General features: G+C 31.7%; 1 protein-coding gene across 1 annotated transcript; it reads right to left on the bottom strand.

Moving 5' to 3' along the window:
- Window positions 1-1,124: 1,124 nt before the first annotated feature.
- LOC107864895 lies at window positions 1,125-2,676 on the bottom strand. The gene is made up of 5 exons (XM_047408729.1): window positions 2,355-2,676; window positions 1,961-2,083; window positions 1,653-1,849; window positions 1,485-1,511; window positions 1,125-1,226 (listed from the first exon to the last, which is right to left on the bottom strand). Exons 1-5 carry the CDS (start codon window positions 2,674-2,676, stop codon window positions 1,125-1,127), a joined length of 771 nt encoding a protein of 256 aa, XP_047264685.1.
- Window positions 2,677-23,172: the final 20,496 nt, after the last annotated feature.

Raw genomic sequence — 23,172 nt, 5'->3', positions numbered from 1 at the left:
TTTGTAACTAAGCAGGTATGCATATGTATATATGTATTTATGCATATGTATTTTTATGCATATTGAATATGTATATATTAATAACGCATATGTATTTATGCCTAATGAAGATATATATATATATGTATGTATGTATGTATGTATGTATGTATGTCTTTAAGTAGATATACATATGTATATATGTAATTTAGCACATATGCATAAGTATATATTTATTTATGCATTTATATTTATACTTAATGCATATGTATATATGTATTTAAGAATTTTTTTTTACCAGTCTGGATATATATTTTCAGTTATAAATATATGTACTTAAATTTGTTTGAATATATATTTATATGGCTATGTAAAAATTCATGTAATTCTCCGTTTAAATATAAATGGTTTTTACCATTATATGTATATATTTAAGTGAATATGGCTATGTATTTATGAATAATGCATTCTTATGTACGATTTTTTTTTTTTTTACAAAAAATACATTTAACATTTTGTCTCCGTAATACATATTTCTTTACATGTATTTTTTATTTTGATTTACCGTTTACATAAAAGTATGTTAGGTTATTATTAGTTTTTATAGATGTTCATAGGTACTTAAAAGAGTCTAATATGTATTTTTCAGATTTAAGTATGTGTAGATTAAAGCATGTCAGGTATAATATCACCAATTTAACTATAACAACTTCAATAACATCAAATATGTTTATCAAAATTGAAAATCATATATATTTTGCTCAAGGGAAAAATCCACAATTGTTTATTGACTAAATAAAATAATCGACTTATCATTTGTTGTATTTTCTACATGAATGCCTATTGTGACCTTTTAATCCACATGAACTACAACAATTTTTGCTTTTATTTTCAAACATATCTTGTCCGAATTTTCCACGGTCCTTCTTTAAAGGTCTTCCAGGGGGCGCTTGTATTTCGGGGGAAGAACTACCTCATCCATAATTTCCTTCGAAATCACCCTGTCATCTTTGTATGGTAGAGGATAAACTGGAAGGTCATATGTTTTCAAGATAGTTTTTGGCTTATATAGATCAAGCAATATGGTCCCTTCTTGAAATTTTTGCTATCAAGAACTGCGCAAGCATGAACACACGGTATCTCATCTAACTAAAATGCATTGCAAGAGCATTTGTTTCCTTACGACAAACAAGAAAATGTTTATCCTTGTATTGGACTGTATAGATATACTCTGATGCAGGTATAACCTGAAATTATTAAAACAAAACTAATTAGTAAAATAAAAATCATTTTGACATTTATAATATATACATTTGGTATATGTATTTTTCCATCTCAGCATATGTATATTGCAAGTCTGCAAAATGTATATTTCTGTCATGCATATGTATTTTTATTACAGAATATATTTTCTTTAATTTATTATTTGAAAACGGACATATAATTCATACAACAATTGAAAATACTATTATATATAAAACATAATTACAAAAATTTCATCATACCTTCATACGTGTACATTCCGCTTCATTCTGTTGAAGAATTTTTTAAAATTTACCAACAAGATCTGTAAAAGTATACAATGCCTCCTGTTTGTTTTCACAGTTCTATCTACCAAACATCAATCTAAATTCCTCTAGAAAATCATATATTGATAGTTCTCTAGCTGATACCAGCGCAACGTTAATGGACTCAACAATGTTTGATGTCAAAGTCCATCCTCTATGAATGGGTGCATACGACCTAGACCACATATCGTAATCGGCCAATTCCAAGTAATTCTTTACTCTAGCATCAACAGCCTTCACTTTCTCCATTAACTTGTGAAATTCAGTCTTTGAATATGATTTTGCCATGGTGTAGAAGACATCTGATAATGCATCATGTGATTTACGAAATTTTTTTCACATTTTTCTATAGATGCCACATACATACATAATGTGGCACATCATTGTAAACGTCACTGTGATGCTTGCATTACGATCAGAAACGACACACATATCTTTTCTTTCACCGTATGCTTCTTTCAGATTCTCGAAGAACCAACTCCAAGATGCATCCTTTTCAGAATCAAGTACACCATAGGCCAAAGAAAATATATGTCCTGCATGTTGAAAAAAAAGCATTCATGATTTTTTAAACATATAATAATGCACATATATATTATAAATACATACATACACCTGGAAACATATTTCAAGTCAAATACTTAACTTCTAGTGCACAAATATAACTACTGCATATGTATATTTTAAATACATATAGCTGACAACATATATATGCCACTGACCACATAAACATAATATATATGTATATTACAAATACATACAACTGGAAACATATTTGAAGTCAAACACTTATTTAATATATCTTACCAGCTTCATCCATGGTACATGCAGCTACGAAAGTACCATTATAAAGTCCCCTGAGATGACTGGCATCAACAACTATGACAGGTCTACAATGATCGAACCCTTGGATGAATGAAGTTAGTGCTACAAATATATATAAAAACTCATTGTCTGCATTCTTTTTCACTCTTATATGTGAACCTGGATAACTAGTGTTCATCACATGTATGTATGCAGGTAGTTTTCCGTATGATGCTGATGGTTTTTCCCTTAACTCTTCAAGTGCTATTTCCTTAGCTCGCCAATACATAATATATGTTAAATCCATACCCATGTCTTCCTTCATTTCACTTTTGATTTTAGATGGACTGTATTTTTGCTTGTGGCATTTTAACTTTGGTTTGACTATACCATTGATCAACTTACTAGTAGCACGCAGTTTAGGATAAATCTTATCTTTGATCGGACAGGTATGTTCTGCTAAAAATTCTCTTATATGAAATAATGTAGATTGGCCGATAGCAGATGCACGAAATAAAAATTCACATTTTTTGGATATGCACAACAGTGTATAACTGCAAACATAAAAAAATATGCTCAAATACAATTAACAAACATTGAAAAAAAATGCAGAATAAACTTACCAAGTTTTACTAGATCTTACAGATAGTGATTGAAACTTCTCTCGAATGACATAATCTTTCATCACCGATTTTAATACACTTTTCGAGATATAAACTTGGTCAACCTCAATATTTTGTGATGTGGGTTCGAGATAATAATTCTACTTGTATCCATTTCAAAAAAGCATCCAAACATTCTTCTGAAGCAGGAACAATTAATGCTCTTTCAGTACTTGTATTTAAGACGTTACTCGTAGTGACAGACATGTTCATAGTTTGGGAATTACACAACGATGAACATACTAATGTGCTGAAAGTATCCTTGTCAGAAATACTTACATACAAAGGCAAAATACTCAAATTCTTCAACTCTTTTTTTAGCATAATATAGACCTTCAAACCCATGTCATTACGTATACGTATATGCCCTGCACTATCTGTTAATTGATACTCGATTTGAATGCATTTGCAGTTCAAATCAACATCAATGTGAGAAGCCATTAGTGTGTACAATTGGTTATACATAGCGTTTATGTTCAGCAATATCGCATCACTGGTGTAATCTTCATATTGTTGTTCATATGTTCATCTACCAGAGTGTTTGATAAGAACAACTATGCTTCCCATTGTCAATCTACACAAATTACAAAACATGAAGAATATAATTAAATTCGAAATGCGTACTATAATAACAACTAATTAGTTTATACAAAATTTCAAAACAGATTCAAAAAAAAAATTAGTCAAACACTAATTATCCTAAACTAAAATTCAAATTTAATGATTAAAAATTTCATCTCAAATTTAGATTAATAGAACAATACGGGCAAAATTTGAAGTAAAAAAAAACGTCAAAACAAGTATTTTTCGACAACTGAGAAAATTAATATACGATCTTAATTTTTTTCAAACCTTCGACTGCTACTAAAATTTATTACAATTTTTTCAGCAAATTTCGTACTATATTTTCTTAATGGGTGTGCCAAGTCCATAGAGGCCTATTAATATGAAACGGAGGGAGTATTATTTTTCTCTAAAATATCCCCTTTCGCAGTCTTATCATTATTCTCTTCCTTTTAAAAAAGAAAAATTGATTTTCTTTATGTCATGATTCATTCAATATCCGTTATCAATTACGTAGCAAATTAGCTTACTCCGAATAAGAATTACATTATATCTATATCTATATCTATAATCTATATCTATATCTATAATCTATATCTATAATATATTAAAAGTGTGAAGACTCTCAGAAAAGTGATTTGAACTTTTTGCCCTTCATTAAAAGACACTGCAATAGACAAATTCACAGTTTTTCTTCAATTTATAATATTGAATATTAACTATATAAAAGAATTAAATAGAGAATATTTTCTACTTTTAGTTGAATTCCTAAATTTAGTTTAATATAAGGTAAAATTTTAAATATTTTTAAAAATTTGGTGAAAATATTTTACATAAAACAGGTTAAGATTCTTCTTAACCTAAAAGAATAAGCAAAAAACGTTCTTGCAAAAATTAAATGCACACGTGATTTTTTCAATTAAAAAATGGTAAGTGAACTTTTCCAAGAAAAAAAAGGTTTTGTTTTTTTAGGTAAGGACCGTTATTTTTTTGTTATAATATTTTAATTTAGGAGTCATTACATTTTATCCCTTTTTCAATTTTAAAATTTCTTTTCTAGGTTATATGGATATCTTATTTGGGTAATAAAAATTTTTGACCGTAGCTTTATTATTGGGTAACTTTATGGTTTCTGGATTTCAAATTTCTATTTATATTACATTTTGATTTTATTGATCATAATTAACAAATCATCCTTTTATGTTTGTAAATAGTTTTGTTATTGAATCTCTAATATAATGTATTGGTTTAGTTTTCAGGTTTCGAATTTTCTTTTGTATTACGTTATTTTTATTAATCAAGAATAACGAAACATCTTTTCATATTTATATGTAATTTTCATTATTGAATCTATAATGTGCCTTTGTTGTTTCTAGGTTTTAAATTTCCTTTTCTATGACATTGGATTTATTGATCATGAATAACAAACTTTTGTTATTGAGTAACTTTGTGGCTTCTACTCAAATAATAAGTTTATGATTTTTTTGTGTAAAGGTTAGGTTTAGTTGTATTATTTTGATATTTTTATTATCGTATTATTTTGTTTTAGTTTACAGGTGGTAGATAAATATCGATCGAATTTGGACAATTTTTAGGTAAAGATTAGGTTTAATTGTATTGTTTTGATATCTCTACTTTGAAATTTCTTTTGTATGTATAAAGATTAGATTTTGTTGTATTGTTATGATATCTCTATTATCGTATTATTTTGTTGTAGTTTACAGGTAGTAGATAAATGTCGATCGAGTTTGAGGAAATTTCTTTTGCAAAGGTTAGGTTTAATTGTATTATTTTGATAACTTTATCATCGTATTGTTTTGTTAGAGTTTATATGTGTTAGATAAATTTCGATTGACTTTGAGATTTTTTCTTTTTTTTGCTAAATGTTAGGATTAATTAAATAATTTTTTTCTATCTTTACATGTTCAAAAGATGTTAAATCTAATTATTATATTTTTTAATTATTTAAATAAATATCCTATTTAGTGTAATGTTTGAACTCATTATTTAGCCATTATTTGGTACGTTGCATGCTGATTTTTCAACTTCCATTCTCATTCATTTGTGTTTTTAAACACAATAATTAGTGATTGTAGAATGTGAACATAAGTTTCTTGTAACTTATGTCTTTATTCCTCCATTATCCTGGTTATTGTATCTTATAACTCATGTAACTCTTTTAACTTTTGTAACCTAAAGGCCTTTGATCTTTCCTCTTTACTATTCATTTATTCTTCCTATTCATTGTAAGATATTTTAAAATATTTTACAATTGAATATTTTTCATTTTCAAGTGAAAAATAAATATATTAAAGTTTCCTTTTTAAATAATGAGAGAAAAAGGATTAATTTGACTATGTGGCAAATTAATGGCCAATCATTTTAATTGGGGACCAATTAAAATGTATACTTGGGGAACACATAAAGTTTATTCTTGTTTCCAAAGTAAAAATAAATTTATTTATTAATTTCCTTTCAATTTTCACCTATTAAAATTGACTATAAATAGCCAACACTTTGAGCAATGAAATACACAACTTAACATATATAATCTCCTAATCTCCTTCCCTTCTCTACTAACTTTTCTCATCTTGTTTCTCTTTGCTTTTATCTTATAATAATTTTATTATTTCCTTTCTAAGTTAAAACTTGTTGGTTTATAATTAATTTTGTTGATTCTTGTATCCTTTGATTAATTAGGGAAACCTTACATAATTCTTGATATCCTCTAATTAATTAGGAAAATGCTTGTTTAATCTTGGGGAAACATTTCACTTTGCGGAAATAGTTTCTTAGACAGTGCCTAGTACGACTCAAGTATTTTATATGTTACTTAAAATATTATAATAATTATTTAATTATTATTATTATTATTATTATTATTATTACCATTATTATTATTATTATTATTATTATTATTATTATTCTTGTTGTTATTATTATTGTAACTTGTTGATACTACTACAGAAGAAATATTATTATTGTTGCAGTTTATTTATTTTCACAATTAATAGTGATATTTACTATTGTTTCCAAACAATCTAAGAAACTATGACATATAATATTGGTCCTAAGACCATTGATAATACTGATGCTGGTGTTGCTCTGACTGCTTCGATTCCAGTCAGTTTGTCAGAAGACTATGATACTGCAGAATACAGGTATGAAAATAAACTTGGTTATACATCTAATGCTAATAATAAAATCTTCATAAATGATGCATCTAAATGCAAGAGAATATGTGAAAGAAATGACAATCTTGCTAAGTCAAAAATAAATTTGACTGAAATGGATGATATAGTTGTTGCGGTTATTTCATAAATGAATATTGAGACCAACGTGAGAAATTGGGTGGTAGACTCTGATGCTACTAGGCACATTTCAGAAGAAGAAATTGTTTATCTTGGGACCTTGAGAACTGTTCAAGTTCTTGAAAAAGGCAAAGTTCTTCTCAAACTCACATCTAGTAAAACTTTAGCATTGAGTAATGTATTGCATGTTCCTAATATCAGAATTAATTTGATTTCTGTGGCATTATTAGGAAAAGTTAGAATAAAATATATATTTGAAAACAATGAGGTCATATTAACTAAAAATAATATTCTTATTGGAAATGGATGTTGTAGTCATGGATTAAATTATTTATGCTTAATACTGATAATGATATTTCTAAAAATGTATCTACTTTTACATATTTGACTGAGTCTATTTCTTTATGGAATGGTAGATTAGGACATGTTAATTTCTCTTATATAAAGACTGTACAATCACTTGATTTAATATCTGGTTTAAACACAAATAATTTTGATAAATGTGAAATATGTGCTGAAGCTAAAATTACTAAAAAGACATGTTTTCAGTTAATAGAGAAACTGAATTATTATCTTTAATTCACACTAATTTGGGTGATTTAAAACAGACTATGACTAGAGGTGGAAAAAGATATTATGTAACTTTTATTGATGATTTTTCAAGATTCACTAAGTTTTACTTACTTAGAAATAAAGATGATGCATTTGATGCTTTTATTTCTTGTAAAAGTGAAGTTGAAAATCAGCTTAGTAGAAAAATCAAGAGAATTAGATCTGATAGAGGTGGAATAATATGTATCCTTAAATGCTCTTTGTGAAAAACAAGGAATTATTCATGAAGTAACTCCACCTTATTCACCCGACTCTAATGGTGTAGCTGAAAGAAAAAATAGGACATTAAAAGAAATGATGAACTCCATGTTAATTAGCTCTAATGCACCTGATAGTTTGTGCGGTGAAGCTATTTTATCTGCATGTCAATTGCAAAATAGAATTCTTCATAAACGAACTGGTAAAACCCCTTATGAATTGTGGAAAGGCTATAAACCTAATTTGAAATATTTAAAAGTATGGGGGTGCCTTGTTAAAGTTCTTTTGCCTGAACCTAGAAAGAGAAAAATAGGTTCTAAAACTGCTAATTGCATGCTTATTGAATATGATGAACATAGTGTTGCATATAGATTTCTTGTTTTGAAAAGTGATGTGCTTGATGGCAATACTATAATTGAGACAAAGAATGCTGAATTCTTTGAAAATATTTTTTACTTTGTAATAAAATATCTCATGCACCTGTTGAAAGAGAAAATAAATCTATTTCTAATATTGAAGAATTGAGAAGAAGTAAAAGGCCTAGAAAAGGATATTTTTCTTATGGAAATGACTTTTAAACTTTTCTTGTCGATAATGAACCATTAAATTATTTTGAAGCTATATCTTCTTCTGATGCTAAATTTTGGAAAGAGGCAATAAAAGTTGAAATTGAATCTATCATGAAAAATAATACATGAATTTTAATTGATTTACCTCCTGGTGCAAAACCTATTGGTTGTAAATGGATTTTCAAAAGGAAATTTAATCCTGATGGATCTATAAATAAATATAAAGCTCGTTTAGTATCTAAGGGATTTGCTCAGAAACTAAATATTAATTATGTTGATACATTTGCACCAGTGACAAGAATTTCTTCTACTCAATTACTAATCGGTTTGGCATCAATTCATAAGCTTTTTATCTATCAAATGGATATAAAAATAGCTTTCTTAAATGGTGATTTAGAAGAAGAAATTTATATGGTTCAACCTAAAGGATGTGTAGTTCCTGGACAAGAAAATAAAGTTTGTAAATTAATTAAATCTCTTTATGGCCTTAAACAAGCTCCCAAACAGTGGCATGAGAAATTTGATCAAGTCTTAGTAAAATATGGGTTTTCTTCTATTGAAGTGGATAAATGTGTTTATACTAAAGTGGTAGACAATGATTATGTGATAATTTGCTTATATGTTAATGATATGCTTATTTTTGGTACAAGTTTAAACATTGTACAAAATGCTAAATTATTTTTGTCTACTAACTTTGATATGAAAGATCTGGGTGAAGTAAATATGATATTGGGAGTTAAATTTATAAGAAGTGACGATGGAATAATGTTAACACAAGAACATTATATTGAAAGGATTCTTAAGAAGTTTGAATGTTGGGAGGTAACTCTTGTAGCCACTCCTTATGATGCTAACTCTAAATTAAAAAATAATAACGGTGACCCAGTTGCCCAGTCTAAATATGCACAAATTATTGGGAGTCTAATGCATTTAATGAATTTTACCAGGCCTGATATAATGTATGTTGTGTGTAGATTGAGTAGATATACTCATAACCCCAATAAAGAGCATTGATCTGCATTAATAAGACTAAAGAAATATTTAAAAGGAACCATGAATTATGGTATTATATATAGTGGGTTTCCTTCTACTTTAGAAGGATATTGTGATGCAAACTAGATCTCTGATTCAAATGAGACGAAATCCACTAGTGGTTATGTGTTCACATTAGGTGGTGGTGCAGTATCGTGGCGATCAACTAAGTAGACGATCATTGCTAGATCAACTATGGAATCAGAGTTTGTAGCTCTGGAGTTAGCTGGTACTGAGGCTGAATAGCCAAGAAATTTCTTAGAGAATATCCCTTTTAAAATGGATGATTTGTTGCCTCATAGCCCTTCTAAGAAGGATGATCTGTCTGTAATATCCCTTTAAAAATGAATGATCTGTTGACTAATATCCCTTTAAACAAGGATGATCTGGTGACTCCCGTGTATATACACTATGATTGTCAAGCTGCAATTGCTATTGCGAAGAATAAATCTTACAGTTGTAAAAGTAGACACATGAAATTGAGGCATAATGTTGTTAAGAAGCTGCTGAGAGATGGAATAATTTTCATTGATTATGTGAAGTCGGGATTGAATTTGGCCGATTCACTGACTAAACCTGTAGGAAGAAAATTAATTCTTCAAAACTCAAAAGAGATGGGGTTAAGGCCAATATAGTTGTCAACAGAGATGGTAACCCAACCTATGTGATTGGAGATCCCATGAAGTAGGTTCATATGGATAATAACAAGTTGATATTGACACTGCGCACTTACTGATAGTGCTTGAACTGCTACTAGAACCGAGGGATGAATTATTAACTCATAATGAATTCATAGTCCTTATGGATGGTGTATTTAAAGTAGTGTACACTTGATGAATTCACCTATATTAGAAGTGGAATAAGTCTGTTCATATGAGACTTTGGCCTAGTCTCTAAAGCTCTCATGAATACCAGGCACGCGCATGACCTATTGGCGCAAAATCGCGTTGAACAACAAAATTACGGTCAAAATGTAATTGATAAAGTTTCTGGCTTACAAGAAAAATTATTTGGTTCATAGAAATATTATATTTCACCAATAATTCTGTAAGTTAAATTTTATCGGTCTAAGTTTGGTTAATAGTTCAAAAGACACCAAACTTATTGCATTTTGTCCATATAAATCCAACTAGTTTTAACCTTTTATTTTAAATATTTTAAAATATATGGGGGATTGTAAGATATTTTAAAATATTTTACAATAGAATATTTTTCATTTTCAAGTGAAAAATAAATATATTAAAGTTTCCTTTTAAATAATGAGAGAAAATAGATTAATTTGACTATGTGGCAAATTAATGGCCAATCATTTTACTTGGGGACCAATTAAAATGTATACTTGGGGAACACATAAATTTTATTCTTAACACATAAATTTTATTCTTGTTCCCAAAGTAAAAATAAATTTATTTATTAATTTCCTTTCAATTTTCACCTATTAAAATTGGCTATAAATTGCCAACACTTTGAACAATGAAAAACACAACTTAACATATATATTCTCCTAATCTCCTTCCCTTCTCTACTAATTTTTCTCATCTTGTTTCACTTTGATTTTATCTTATAATAATTTTATTATTTCCTTTCTAAGTTAAAACTTGTTGGTTTATAATTAATTTTTTTGATTCCTGCATCCTCTGATTAATTAGGGAAGGCTTATATAATTCTTGATATCCTCTAATTAATCAGGAAAGTACTTTTTTAATCTTGGGGAAATATTTCACTTTGCGGAAATAGTTTCATAGGACAGTGCCTAGCATGACTCAAGTATTTTATATGTTACTTAAAATATTATAATAATTATTTAATTCTTCTTCTTCTTCTTCTTCTTCTTCTTATTATTATTATTATTATTATTATTATTATTATTATTATCATTATTATTATTATTATTATTGTTGTTGTTCTTGTTGTTATTATTATTGTAACTTGTTGATACTACTACAGAAGAAATATTATTATTGCTGCAGCTTATTTATTTTCACAATTAATAGTGATATTTACTATTGTTTCCCAACATTCATTGCATGGAAGATTTCTTACCTATAAATAGAGGTACTCTTGCATATTTTTTGGGTACACACAAGATAATAGAGAGTTCACAAAAGTTAGTAAAAAAAAGAGTTTATTAGTTGAAGGGAGGTGTTCTTTTTGTGGAGCTTTGAACTCAACTCTTGTCCAGAGTTATTGAGTTATTCTTTGAAAATGTTGTTGTATCCTGAAAGGGATAAGTCAAGAAGATTACTGCTGGACCGGTGAAAAATATTTGCTGCAGTGGGCTTGAATCTCCTTAAAGAGGGTGAGAAATCTGTGCCTCAGCCAAAAAAGAAGAAGAAAATATTTCTTTATTTTCTTCACTTGTAATTTTTAGTTGTAATTCTATTATAATTTCACCAACAATTTTAAGGAGATCCAATGGCAACAACTGAAAAATTCCCGGATGTCAAGATGGGAGATCTCAACAAGGCACTCTGGTTCAACATACTCATTTCAAAAGGTGGAAGGGTAAAGTATTTTTCTACTTAAATCTTTTCAATGCCTTTTATGTGTTAACTGAGAAGAATCCAAACAAAGTAGATAACTCTTCCATGAGTGATGAAGAACTCATTTTTCTTCAAGAGAAAGTGGAAAAATATGATGGTGACTCCTACAAGTGTCGGTACTTTTTACTTTATTGTCAATCTGATAACTTTTATGATTATTATGACAGAACTTACTCTAGATAGTGCAAAGAAAATTTGAAAAGCATTGCAGAGTAAGTATGACATTGAGGAGGCTGGAAAGGTATGCCACTAGCAGATTTTTTTATTTTCAAATGATAGACAATAAATCAGTGGTAGACCAAGCTCAGGACTTCATAATGATTGTTGGAGAGACAAGGTCTGAATAAGTCAAAATTGTAGATAACCTTATTGCTTGTGGCATAATAGATAAACTTCCTCTTTCTTGGAAGGAATTTCAAAATACTATGCGCCACAAGCAAAAGGAAACTGACTTTGATAATGAGAATCTACATGGAAGAAGAAGCAAGGGGCCAAGATGCACTTTTGCAAATAGAAGAGAAAAACATCACACCGAAGGTAAATTTAATTACTTCAAATAATACCGCCCCTAATACTAACAAAAATACTACTTTGAAGCCTAAGAAGAGAAAATTCAAGAAAAATGATGGTAGACATCTCAAGGACAATAATAGTGAAAATAACCAAGCAAAAAATAATATGTTCAAGAAAAGGGACCGTGCTTTGTCAGTGATAAGAGTGGGCATATTGCTCAGTTTTACAAATTTCAAAAATATGGACCTAAACCTCACGCAAATGTTATCGAACAACCATTTGGGGCGGTGATAACAGACATAAATATGATGGAGAATTTTGATGGATATGGGCTGACTCTGGTGCAAACCATCATGTCTGTTATGACAATGACTGGTTTAAAAAATATACTCCTTTTGAGGAGCCCAAACCCATCATGCTTGGAGATTCTCACACAACTCAAGTTCTTGGAATGAGAGATGTCGAGTTGAGATTTACTTTTGAAAGGGTATTTATTTTAAAAGATGTACTTTATACTCCTTTCATGAGAAAAATTTTGATATCTAGTTTTCTTCTTAATAAAGCAAGTTTCAAACAGATTGTTGAATTTGACAAATATGAAATTGTTAAAAATAATATTTTTGTGGGAAAGGGGTATGCATGTGATGGTATGTTCAAGTTGAATGTTGAAATGAATAAAACATCTACTTCTGTTTATATGCTTTCTTCTACTAATTTTTGGCATGCTCGTTTGTGTTATATAAATGATCATTATGTGGAATCATGAGTAGCTTAGGATTAATTTCCAGTGATCAATTTTTTTTTTTGAAAAATGTAAGGCTTGTAGTAAATCCAAAATCACAAAAGGCATCATTTTCAAGTTGAAAGAAAAACTGATTCATTAGAATTAGTTTATACTAATATTTGTGAATTTGGAGGAATTTTAACTCATGGAGGAAATAGATATTTTATCACTTTCATTGATGATTTTTCTAAGTTTACATATGTTTATTTAATGAAAAATAAAAGTGATGCTTTTGAGAATTTTTAAACTTTTCTCTATGAAGTTGAAAATCAGTTTGGAAGGAAAATAAAAAGAATTAGAAGTGATAGAGACCGTGAATATTAGTCATATGATGATACAAGAATAATGACTGCCTTAGCTTTTGATGACATCATTCAAAGTCACTATGTGAAAAATCAAGCTTTGGTTGTATGGAGGGCATCGGATCATACTTGGAGGGGACGTTTTGAGCCTACCATTGATCAAACCCAAGTGTGGAAGATTGCTTGGAACCTTGAAGACTTAAGGACTCTCGGTTTTGGACCACCTTTGTTGGTTCACGGTTTTGGTTCCCTTTACTAAGAAAATTTTGGTCACTTAGCTTTAAGGGCATTTTGGACAATTCATATTGTCTTCCAACACACCAAGGCCACCCTTGGTCATTAAGGGTAGTGTGGTCTTTTTTTCTACTTTTGTAATATACTATAAGTAGTACATTTTAGGTCTTTTATCTTTAGTTTATGAAAGATGAATTATTGAAACACTTAAAATCCTCTCTCTTGAGAGTAGACCAACTTAGTGTAGTTTTAGTATTGGGCTTGGAAAAGCTAACATTGTTCTTTGCTTGAAAACGGTGGATCTTGAGGTGAGTTGATTTCCTTGGCGGTCACTGTAAAAGTGTGGTTTTGATTATTACATTCATTAGGGTTTTTTGAGTTTAATACACTCTTTAGTTCTTAATCTTGTAATAATCTTGGTCTCACTATCTATTCTTTACTTTTGTTGTTGTTATCTTGTGTAGTGGACTGTTTTGGGTCATTTATTGAATCCGAAACTTGTGTTATTGTTGTTCATATTGTTCATCACATTTTATATCTGTTTTGGTGTTTAAATACACTCTTGTATCTTGTATTTTTGTTGTTGGTAGCCAATCCGACTGTGATCTCCATCTTGATCCTCGAATTCTTAAGATTAGTAGACTGATTTAGAGTGTGTTTCATGTTTCCACTGTCATTCTTATATCATTTGGTATCAAAGCATGGCTTGATCTTGTTCCTATTAGATCAAATCTTGGGCTATCTCACTTGAAAAACAAAAAAAAAAAAGAGTTGAAATCTGAAAATTCCAGAAAAATAACAATCTCTCCATTTTGTGTTCTTGGACAAAAATTGTGTTCTTGTGGTGTTCTTGGCCAAGATTTGCTCCTTGAGTCTAGGTATAGGAGTATTTTATTTGTCTTGTGTGTTTGTGGTGTTAGTTTTGTTCTTCACTTACACTTTCAGTCGATGTAGATTTGAGCTTTAAAAATTGATGTTATTGTGAACAAGTAAGGCCGTGTGGTAGACATTGTTGTTGAGAAACTTGACTTGGCCATATGTGTGGTTGTTGTTGTTGTTGAAAAGAGTATTGTTGTTGTTCTTGAAGTTCTTCACAACCTTCATCTCTTTTTAGGAAAAAAAATTGAAATGCAACACTAAAGATTCTTGGCCATTGTTGGTGGTTTTGTCGTCTTGGCCGTGTGAAAATATTGTTGTCTTGGAGTTGGCCATGTGGCTGTATTGTGAACATTGCTAATTATTTTTTTTATTGTTCTTGGTGATGTTGAAGTGTTCTTGATGTTCTTCCCAACCTTCATACCTTGTTAAAATAAAGTGAATGCTAGATCTATAAAGGTGAAGGAAAAAAGGTGAAGAATTGTTAGTCTTGAAAGACCCCCAACCACCAAAAGACTTTACATCACATCTCAATCACTTTCCTTGAAACAAGGGTCCATGTTTTAAGGAGAAGTACAAGAAAAAGTCAAGTCTTGAAAATTGAAAAAGGCTCCAAGACTTATTTTCCCTCCTAAAATAAATTCCACCAATCTAAATTAATTTTTGACCAAGACTTTAACCTTTCAGAATAACCATTTAATAAAACCGAACCAATATGTGGCTGCTACGTCATCACTGCTACTGTTCACACAATATTTTTGAGCTTAAATTTTAGATTATTAGTTTCATCTTATTATTTCATTAGTTTCATGTCTTGATTCTAGAATTAATTAATAACTAGTAATCACCTACTTAGTTGTAGATTAATTATTGAATTCGCTTCTTAATTTGTGTGCTTTTCTCATTTTTAACTCGTAGTCACTTCTTTGTTTCAAGTTAGTAAGTAAATTTTGTTTTGTTTCTTGAGTCGATCAAGCAAGAATCCATTCCGGCCATCAAGTGGAATTGACATCTTATTGACTACCGGAGTATAAGCAAATTTTAATATTCGCTGCTCCAATTGTGAGGATCACAAAAGTGAGTGAATACGAGTGTTGGTGAGGAGTTTTTACTACTAATCTTGGTTGTTCATTTTGCAGGTTCAAAAGGTGATATAAGGGGAATACGTCTTCGATAGATGGAGATTATTGTGACTACAACATGGGAGACTATGGTTGTAGTGAGGGGTTTTATGGCTACGAAGTTGAGAGAGATTGCGGAGGCTATGAAAATAGCCATGATCGAAACTTGGGCATATTTGAAAGTTACTGTTTTGAGGGAGAAAATGAGGTGAATAAAGTGCCTAGTGCTTATGGTTACTTTGGAGATGATATAGGACCTTGTGATGGATCTTATGATGACGTTGGGGCATATGAGGAGTCCTACACTTCTCACTCCAAACCTAGATTTGGTGTTAGGTATAACCCTTTCGTTCGCAAAGCTTATGAGAGTTATGACGAGAGTACACGTAAGGAGTGTGAAGATTCATATTCTCCACCTTGTAGTACTTCTTATCAAGATCGATATAGTGTAAATGGTTATACTAGCTCTAGTGGAGGTTGTTCAACGAGAAGAAGAGGGTATGCATCTCCAAAACCGAGGGGTACTCATGTCGTTTACAATGTTGATCCAAGAAGGAGTGTACACTCCGGAAAGGTGACCATTTGTGGGATACCGGGCTGCCTCATTGTGTTAAATGATAGGTACTATAGAAACTACATCGTTCCATCCATGGTTGACTACTTGGGGTTGTTTTGTGAGCCTTTACTTGTTCCATACTTCTTGAACGGGTTTAAGGTTACTGAGAGGGTCAAAGTTGTCTTCTCCCAATTTGAGTACCATGAGGAGGTATGGTGTGATATTCTTCCATTGACATATGGCCATGTATGCTTAGGTGTCGATTGGTTTGCACAACATAGAGTTCCAAATGTGCAAAATTGGCCTAATGTTGTAAGAGACCAGTGGGGAAATCACCTCATGACATACATGCTGCCTGAGATGCAAAGAGAAGTGAATACTTACTCCAATCCGAATACTTATGAGAGAAAAAAGATTAAGAGGAGTAAGGGTGTGCAAGGTAGTAATCCAAGAGTGGAAAAAGGAGAGGTTATGTGGAGCAAAGCGAGGGAATCGCCACCAAACCGAGCTGACATAGTTTTTCCTCCTATTTCTAAGGACATTTGTGTAGGTGCCGACATGGAAAGTGATGGAGATCAATGACAAAGTGAAGTTTCTGCCCAAGCTTATGGAGGACCTTCTCAACACAGCAAAGGAGAGTTGACTCAAGAACTTCAAGGTAAAATAGCTAACTCTTACACTTTTGTGCATGTGAATGATAATTGTGTGGCTAGTATCCCATTGAGTGTGAGTAGTAGATTACTTACTTGTGAGTTTAATGATTCTTTGCCTTTTGTTAATGATGTATATGTTGTGAGTATGGATACACTAGTTGATCCTATTGATGACCAAATTGACTCTTCTTGTAAGATCGATTTATGTCCACCTAGTGTTGAAGCCTATATGTTGAACGAAAGTACATTGTCTTGTGTAATTGGTGTTGATCAACCTATTTATGAAAATTTTCCATCGCTTGAGTATGTGTGTGATGTGATTAAGCAAAATCAAGTGAGTAAAGTATTTGAAAAAGTTGGTCAACAAAAGAGGAGTGAACCCGAGGGATATTCTTGGGATAATCTTGTACTTAAAATCTCTTTAAAACGTGATATTGAGCTTTTCGAGGGTGCTGAATATGTTTGTTCCGAATCTGCCCGTGAAATAGATCATGCTCTCTTTAGGTATAATGTCTTATTTGAAGATGATATAAACACTCCTAATGAGTCTAGTGGTGAAAATGAAGATATAACTTGCCTTGAAAGCTATAACCGATAGGCTAACCCACTATGGTGTGACAACATTCCTCCTAAAGATGAAAATCTCTTTTTGAAAGACAAGAGTACTCTTATGGATAAATAATGTGTATTCCTTCTTGAAAACCCTAGGACAAATGTGTCATTGACTCGTTGGGGTAATGTTCCTAAATGTGCATCTTTGTTTGACACACTTGTGCCTAAATTGCATGAATTCCAACTTGTGGATGCGGAGTTGTCTAGTTGTTTGAAGGAAAGAATGTGTATTTGTTTAAATACTTATTCTTCACCCGTGAATTCCTTTGCATGTTAGTCTTTCCTGCACTACCTCTTTGCTTATGATGATGTCCATGCTAGTTTTGGATTTGTTTTATGTCGAGGTAGGAAGTTTTTTAGTCTGTCCATGTGTGTGTGTGATAATGCTATATGGATTTTATGGACTTAGAACCAATCGAAACACCCTCCTTGGTGTGGTCTTTTGACGAGATAAAGAAGCAATGGTGTCTTATGGCTCATAAGATGAAGGAAGTTCTACCTTGTGGATTATTTGATGCCATTAGGACCTATGTAGTTTCTTTATCTCTTGGTGATTCCCGTAACCAAATCCTTTGTGCATCTTTTATTGAATTTTTATATTTAATTCAAAGGATCCTTGGTTATATTGAAAATATGTGCAACCTTGGCATGTTGAGATGATTTGTTGTGCTAACACTAACCCTCATACCATGAGGAGTTTGTATTTGTTTTCCTTCTCTTTGGTTTTGCAAGGTTTGGATTCGAGGTCGAATCCTTTTCAAGAAGAGGAGGAGGATACAAGAATAATGACCACCTTAGCTTTTGACGACATCATTCAAAGTCACTATGTGAAGAATCAAGCTTTGGTCGCATGGAGGGCATGGGATCACACTTTGAGGGGACATTTTGAGCCTACCATTGATCAAACCCAAGTGTGGAAGATTGCTTGGAACCTTGAAGACTTAAGGACTCTCGGGTTTGGACCACCTTTGTTGGTTCACAGTTTTGGTTCCCTTTAATAAGGGAATTTTGATCACTTAGCTTTAAGGGCATTTTGGACAATTCATATTATCTTCCAACACACCAAGGCCACCCTTGGTCATTAAGGGTAATATGATCTTTTTGTCTATTTTTTTAATATACTATGAGTAGTACATTTTAGGTCTTTTCTCTTTAGTTTATGAAAGATGATTGAAACACTTAAAATCCTCTCTCTTGAGAGTAGACCAACTTAGTGTAGTTTTAGTATAGGGCTTGGAAAAGCTAACATTGTTCTTTGCTTGAAAATGGTGGATCTTGAGGTGAGTTGATTCCCTTGGCGGTCACCTTAAGAGTGTGGTTTTGATTATTACATTCATTAGGGTTTTTTGAGTTTAATACACTCTTTAGTTCTTAATCTTGTAATAATCTTGGTATCACTATCTATCCTTTACTTTTGTTGTTGTTATCTTGTTTAGTGAACTATTTTGGGTCATTTATTGAATCCGAAACTTGTGTTATTGTTATTCATATTGTTAATCACGTTTTATAGCTGTTTTAGTGTTGAAATATACCCTTGTATCTTGTATTCTTGTTGTTGGTAGTGAATCTGAGTGTGGTCTCCGTCTTGGTCCTCGAATCCTTAAGATTAGTGGACTGATTTGGAGTGTGTTTCATGTTTCCACTGTCACTCTTGTATCACATGAGTTCCATTCTTTTGTTAGATCATTGGGTATAATTCATGAAACTACTACTCCTTATTTGTCCGCATCTAATGGTGTAGCGAAAAGAAAAAATAGAACTTTGTTTGAGTTGACTAATGCTATGTTAATTGATTCTTGTGGACTTTTAAGTTTTTGGGGTGAATCTCTTTTGACTGCTTGTTATGTGTTGAATCGTGTGCCACATAAAAAGACCAAATTAACGCCTTTTGAGTTGTGAAAAGATTATAAGCTAAATTTGGGATATCTAAAAGTTTGGGGTTGCTTAGCCTATGTAAGGTTAATGGATCCTAAAATCTCGCAGTTGGGTAAAAAAGTTTCTACTTGTACTTTTCTTGGTTATGCTTCAAATAGTACAACCTATAGATTTTTTAATCTTGAAGATAATGTTTTAATAGAATCCGATGATTCTATTTTTCATGAAAATAAATTTCCTTTTGATTCTAATAATAGTGGGAGTCAAAGGACTGATGAAAATATTTAGTCAATCCATAGTTCTTTCACTTTTACTTTGAAAAATAAAGAAAATGATAATTTTGATTTAAGAAGAAGTAAACGAACTAGAGTAGAAAAAGATTTTGGTTCTAATTATTATGTTTTTAACGTTGGTGATGACCCTCTCACTTTAAAAGAAGCTTTGTCTTCACATGATGCTATTTTTTGGAAAGAGGTCATAAGTGATGAAATGGAATCACTAATTTCCAATATAACTTGGAAGCTAGTTGATTTACCACTGGTTTGTAAAACAATTAGATGTAAATGGGTCTTAGGTAAAAAATTTAAATCGAATGGATCTGTTGATAAAATATAAGGCTAGGTTAGTGGCTAAAGGTTTTAAGCAACTAGAAGGCCTAGAAATTTTTGATAGTATTTCACCGTAACTAGAATTACATCCATTAGACTTTTTGTTGCTATTGCGGTAATTTTTTATTTACAAATTCATCAAATGAATGTAAAATTACTTTTTAAAATGGAGACCTAAATGAGGAGATTTACATGAAACAACCCGAGTGTTTTGTTATGGCTGGCCAAGAAAGAAAAGTGGGTAAGTGTAACATCCCGAGAGTACACCCTAGGCGTCACACGGTGCTTATAGTCCCGAGGGACCACAAGCTAACCCATAAGCTGGTACTTTCTGAGGGCATTGAATAGGATAATAACATATGCGGAAAAGCGACTGATAAGCCATAAGGTTTTAAGAAATAAACTGATAGAATTTGTAAAACTAAACTGATAATACGGATAAAATATCTGACAATGTCAATCTAAAGTCTGGATACTAGATAACTGACTGTAGTGTCTGAAAGCCTCTAAACTGACTGAATATGAGTTGATGGGACATGCCCCAACTAACTCCAACTAACTACTGAACTAAAAGCATGAAAATAAATAATCTGTCCTCAAAATATGAGAACTCACCACTATAATAGCTGATGGTCTGGAAAGTCTATGTGTGATCCGGGAACTGGGCGTCTGAACCTATGATATGATACATCATAACGCAAGAAAGGAGTATGTGATCAGTACTTTGAATGTACTGGTATGCTAAATAAAGTAGACTGATATGCAAAGTTTCATGAACATGAATAATAACTGTCTGAATATATACATACAACATGAAGTACTGAATAGAGTGCATGAAATCTGTAGATACTGAGGATACATGAAATCTATAAATACTGATGATGCATGAAATTTGTAAGTACTTAGGATGCATGACCAAACTTATAACATGTTCTGAATATAATCTGTAAGTACTAAATCGCTGAAATCTGATAACTGAGTTACTAGTATCTGTATGCTATGGTCAAGCAACAGAAACTGAATTTCTAGACTGATTACTGGATTGAGACTGTGGGAGGTATCATCTAATCGACAAGCCCCAATATGAGCTAATTGGGGTCAAACCTGTAACCCCAGTTATAAGGGTGTTAGTACCATGCCACGGGTACTAATACTAGCTGTGCGGATCTACTAAACTGATGTACTATCTCGAAGGACTAAAGGTGTCAAGCCTAAACTGACGGGTGATCCCTGCGATGTGATCAAGCCTAATCTGACAGGTGACTCCTCGTATCCAACATTGGCTACGTAGTTCTGGAGTACAGGGACTACTACTAAAGACTCTGCCCATCTGACGGGGAAGCCGCCATCCCTGTCCTCGCTCGGTGCTAAATCCTACTTCCAACTGAACTGACTCAGAATACTGAACTGTTATGAGTTTAACTGATTTTGATATCTCACTGAACTGATATTGCTCATAATATGTCTGGAACTATTCTGAATCTACTGAGACTAAGTAAACAACTATGTTTTTGGGTATTCATAACTCCCAGGACTCGATAGCAATAATAGTAAAATAGTGCTAAACTTGGAGGACCAAATATGACAGAATTCATTCCAAAAATCCGTTCTTGTAGGCATTTTATCGAACACTTGACATGCATGTTATAACTAAGCATGGGAATGATTTAGAGATTGTAGAAAAATCATGACTTCAACACCAACATCACTAGTCATGAATTGAATTAGTAGCCAACAACACTTAAACATGTGGAGTGTAATAATCAACATCAATTTTATGAATACATCATTTAGGACAAGATTCATGGGAATTCATCGTTAAAATCTCAATTAAAATTATATTTTCCTGTAAATATCATAATTTGGATTTAAAACATGGTACTTGGACTCCATGGGTGAAAGGAACCCATGAATGAACACTTAACATACCTGGGTTGATGAATTCGTGGAAATTGACGGTGAATTCTTGAGATTTGATCTTGAATTTGAAGGTTAGGGTTTTTATTCTTGAAAGAAGGCTACTTTAATTTTGAGAGAATTGTGAATTAATGAGCATATAATGCTCTATTGGGACTTAAATCCCATGTTTGGATGGGTTTCGGGCTTTGAGAAAAGTCCTAATTGCCCTTGGGAATTAAAACTCAAAACTGAAAAAAAAAATTGGAAATCATGATTTTGCTCATCGGCGCGATGCGATACAATTGTGTCGGGCCACTGGAAAACTGATGATCCTCAATTGGACCAATGACGTGATGCAGTGCTATCGCGTTGCTCCACTGGAAAGGACAATTCTGAACTGGACTTTTGGCGCGACGCGGAGCTTCACTGGAAATTAACGATTGTGAAAATGCCCCTTGGTGCGATGTGACGCTTATCACGCTGGCATACTGGAAAATGACGAGTGCCATTTTGACCCTTACCACGACGCGGTGATGCTCAATTTGGCTTACTGTTGCACAAAGTGTCATAACTTCTCACCTGGATATCAAATTTGGGTGAATTTTATATCGTTGGAAAGTTAATTCAATTTCCTACCACCTGGTGGGTCTAAATCATGAAAATTCTAAGTGTATTAAAGTTCTACATAAAACTCTCATACACTAAGAGCAGGACTGAGTTAGAAAAGTATGGGGTATTATAGTAAGTTTACTAAATCCATATGGCTTGAAACATGCAACAAATCAATGACATGAAAAAATTAATTCATGCATGATTGATAATGGCATGAAAAATTTGATTCATGCATGATTAATAACGGCTTGAAAATAAATGAGTGTGATAAATGCATATATTATAAGTCTTGAAATAATTCGCATGTTATTATTTGGCTATATGTTGATGATTTATTGAACTTTGGCTCTAACATGAATGTATTGGTGAAACTAAAAATATTCTTTGAAGCCATTTTGATATGAAGATCTTGGTGAGGTAAATTTTATTCTAGGAATAAAAATTACTAGAACATGTGATGAAATTTTTGACCAGTCACATTATGTTGAGAAAAATTTGAAAAAATATAATTTCCTTGAGTGCAAGCATGTTGTAACTCCATTTGATTCTGGTGTTCACTTGTTTCTTGTTGAAAGTGAAACTGATGTTATAAATCAAAAGGAATATGCTAGTATAATAGGAAGTTTGAGATATGTGACTGATTGCACTAGGCTTGATATTACATATGCAGTAGGAGTACTTAGCA

The sequence above is a fragment of the Capsicum annuum genome, chromosome 3 (genome assembly GCF_002878395.1).
Source record: "Capsicum annuum cultivar UCD-10X-F1 chromosome 3, UCD10Xv1.1, whole genome shotgun sequence".
In the NCBI taxonomy this organism is placed as follows: Eukaryota; Viridiplantae; Streptophyta; class Magnoliopsida; order Solanales; family Solanaceae; genus Capsicum; species Capsicum annuum.
This window is presented reverse-complemented; position numbering and strand designations above follow the sequence as displayed.

Excerpts from the sequence above, each read along its gene's own strand:
- LOC107864895 (XM_047408729.1), bottom strand. The coding sequence starts at position 2,676 with ATGAAGGAAGACATGGGTATGGATTTAACATATATTATGTATTGGCGA. Across the intron at positions 1,850-1,960 it reads TATGTGTGTCGTTTCTGATC|ATGTCTTCTACACCATGGCA; the intron begins GTAATGCAAGCA and ends ATGCATTATCAG. Across the intron at positions 1,227-1,484 it reads CGGAATGTACACGTATGAAG|GTTATACCTGCATCAGAGTA; the intron begins GTATGATGAAAT and ends TAATAATTTCAG.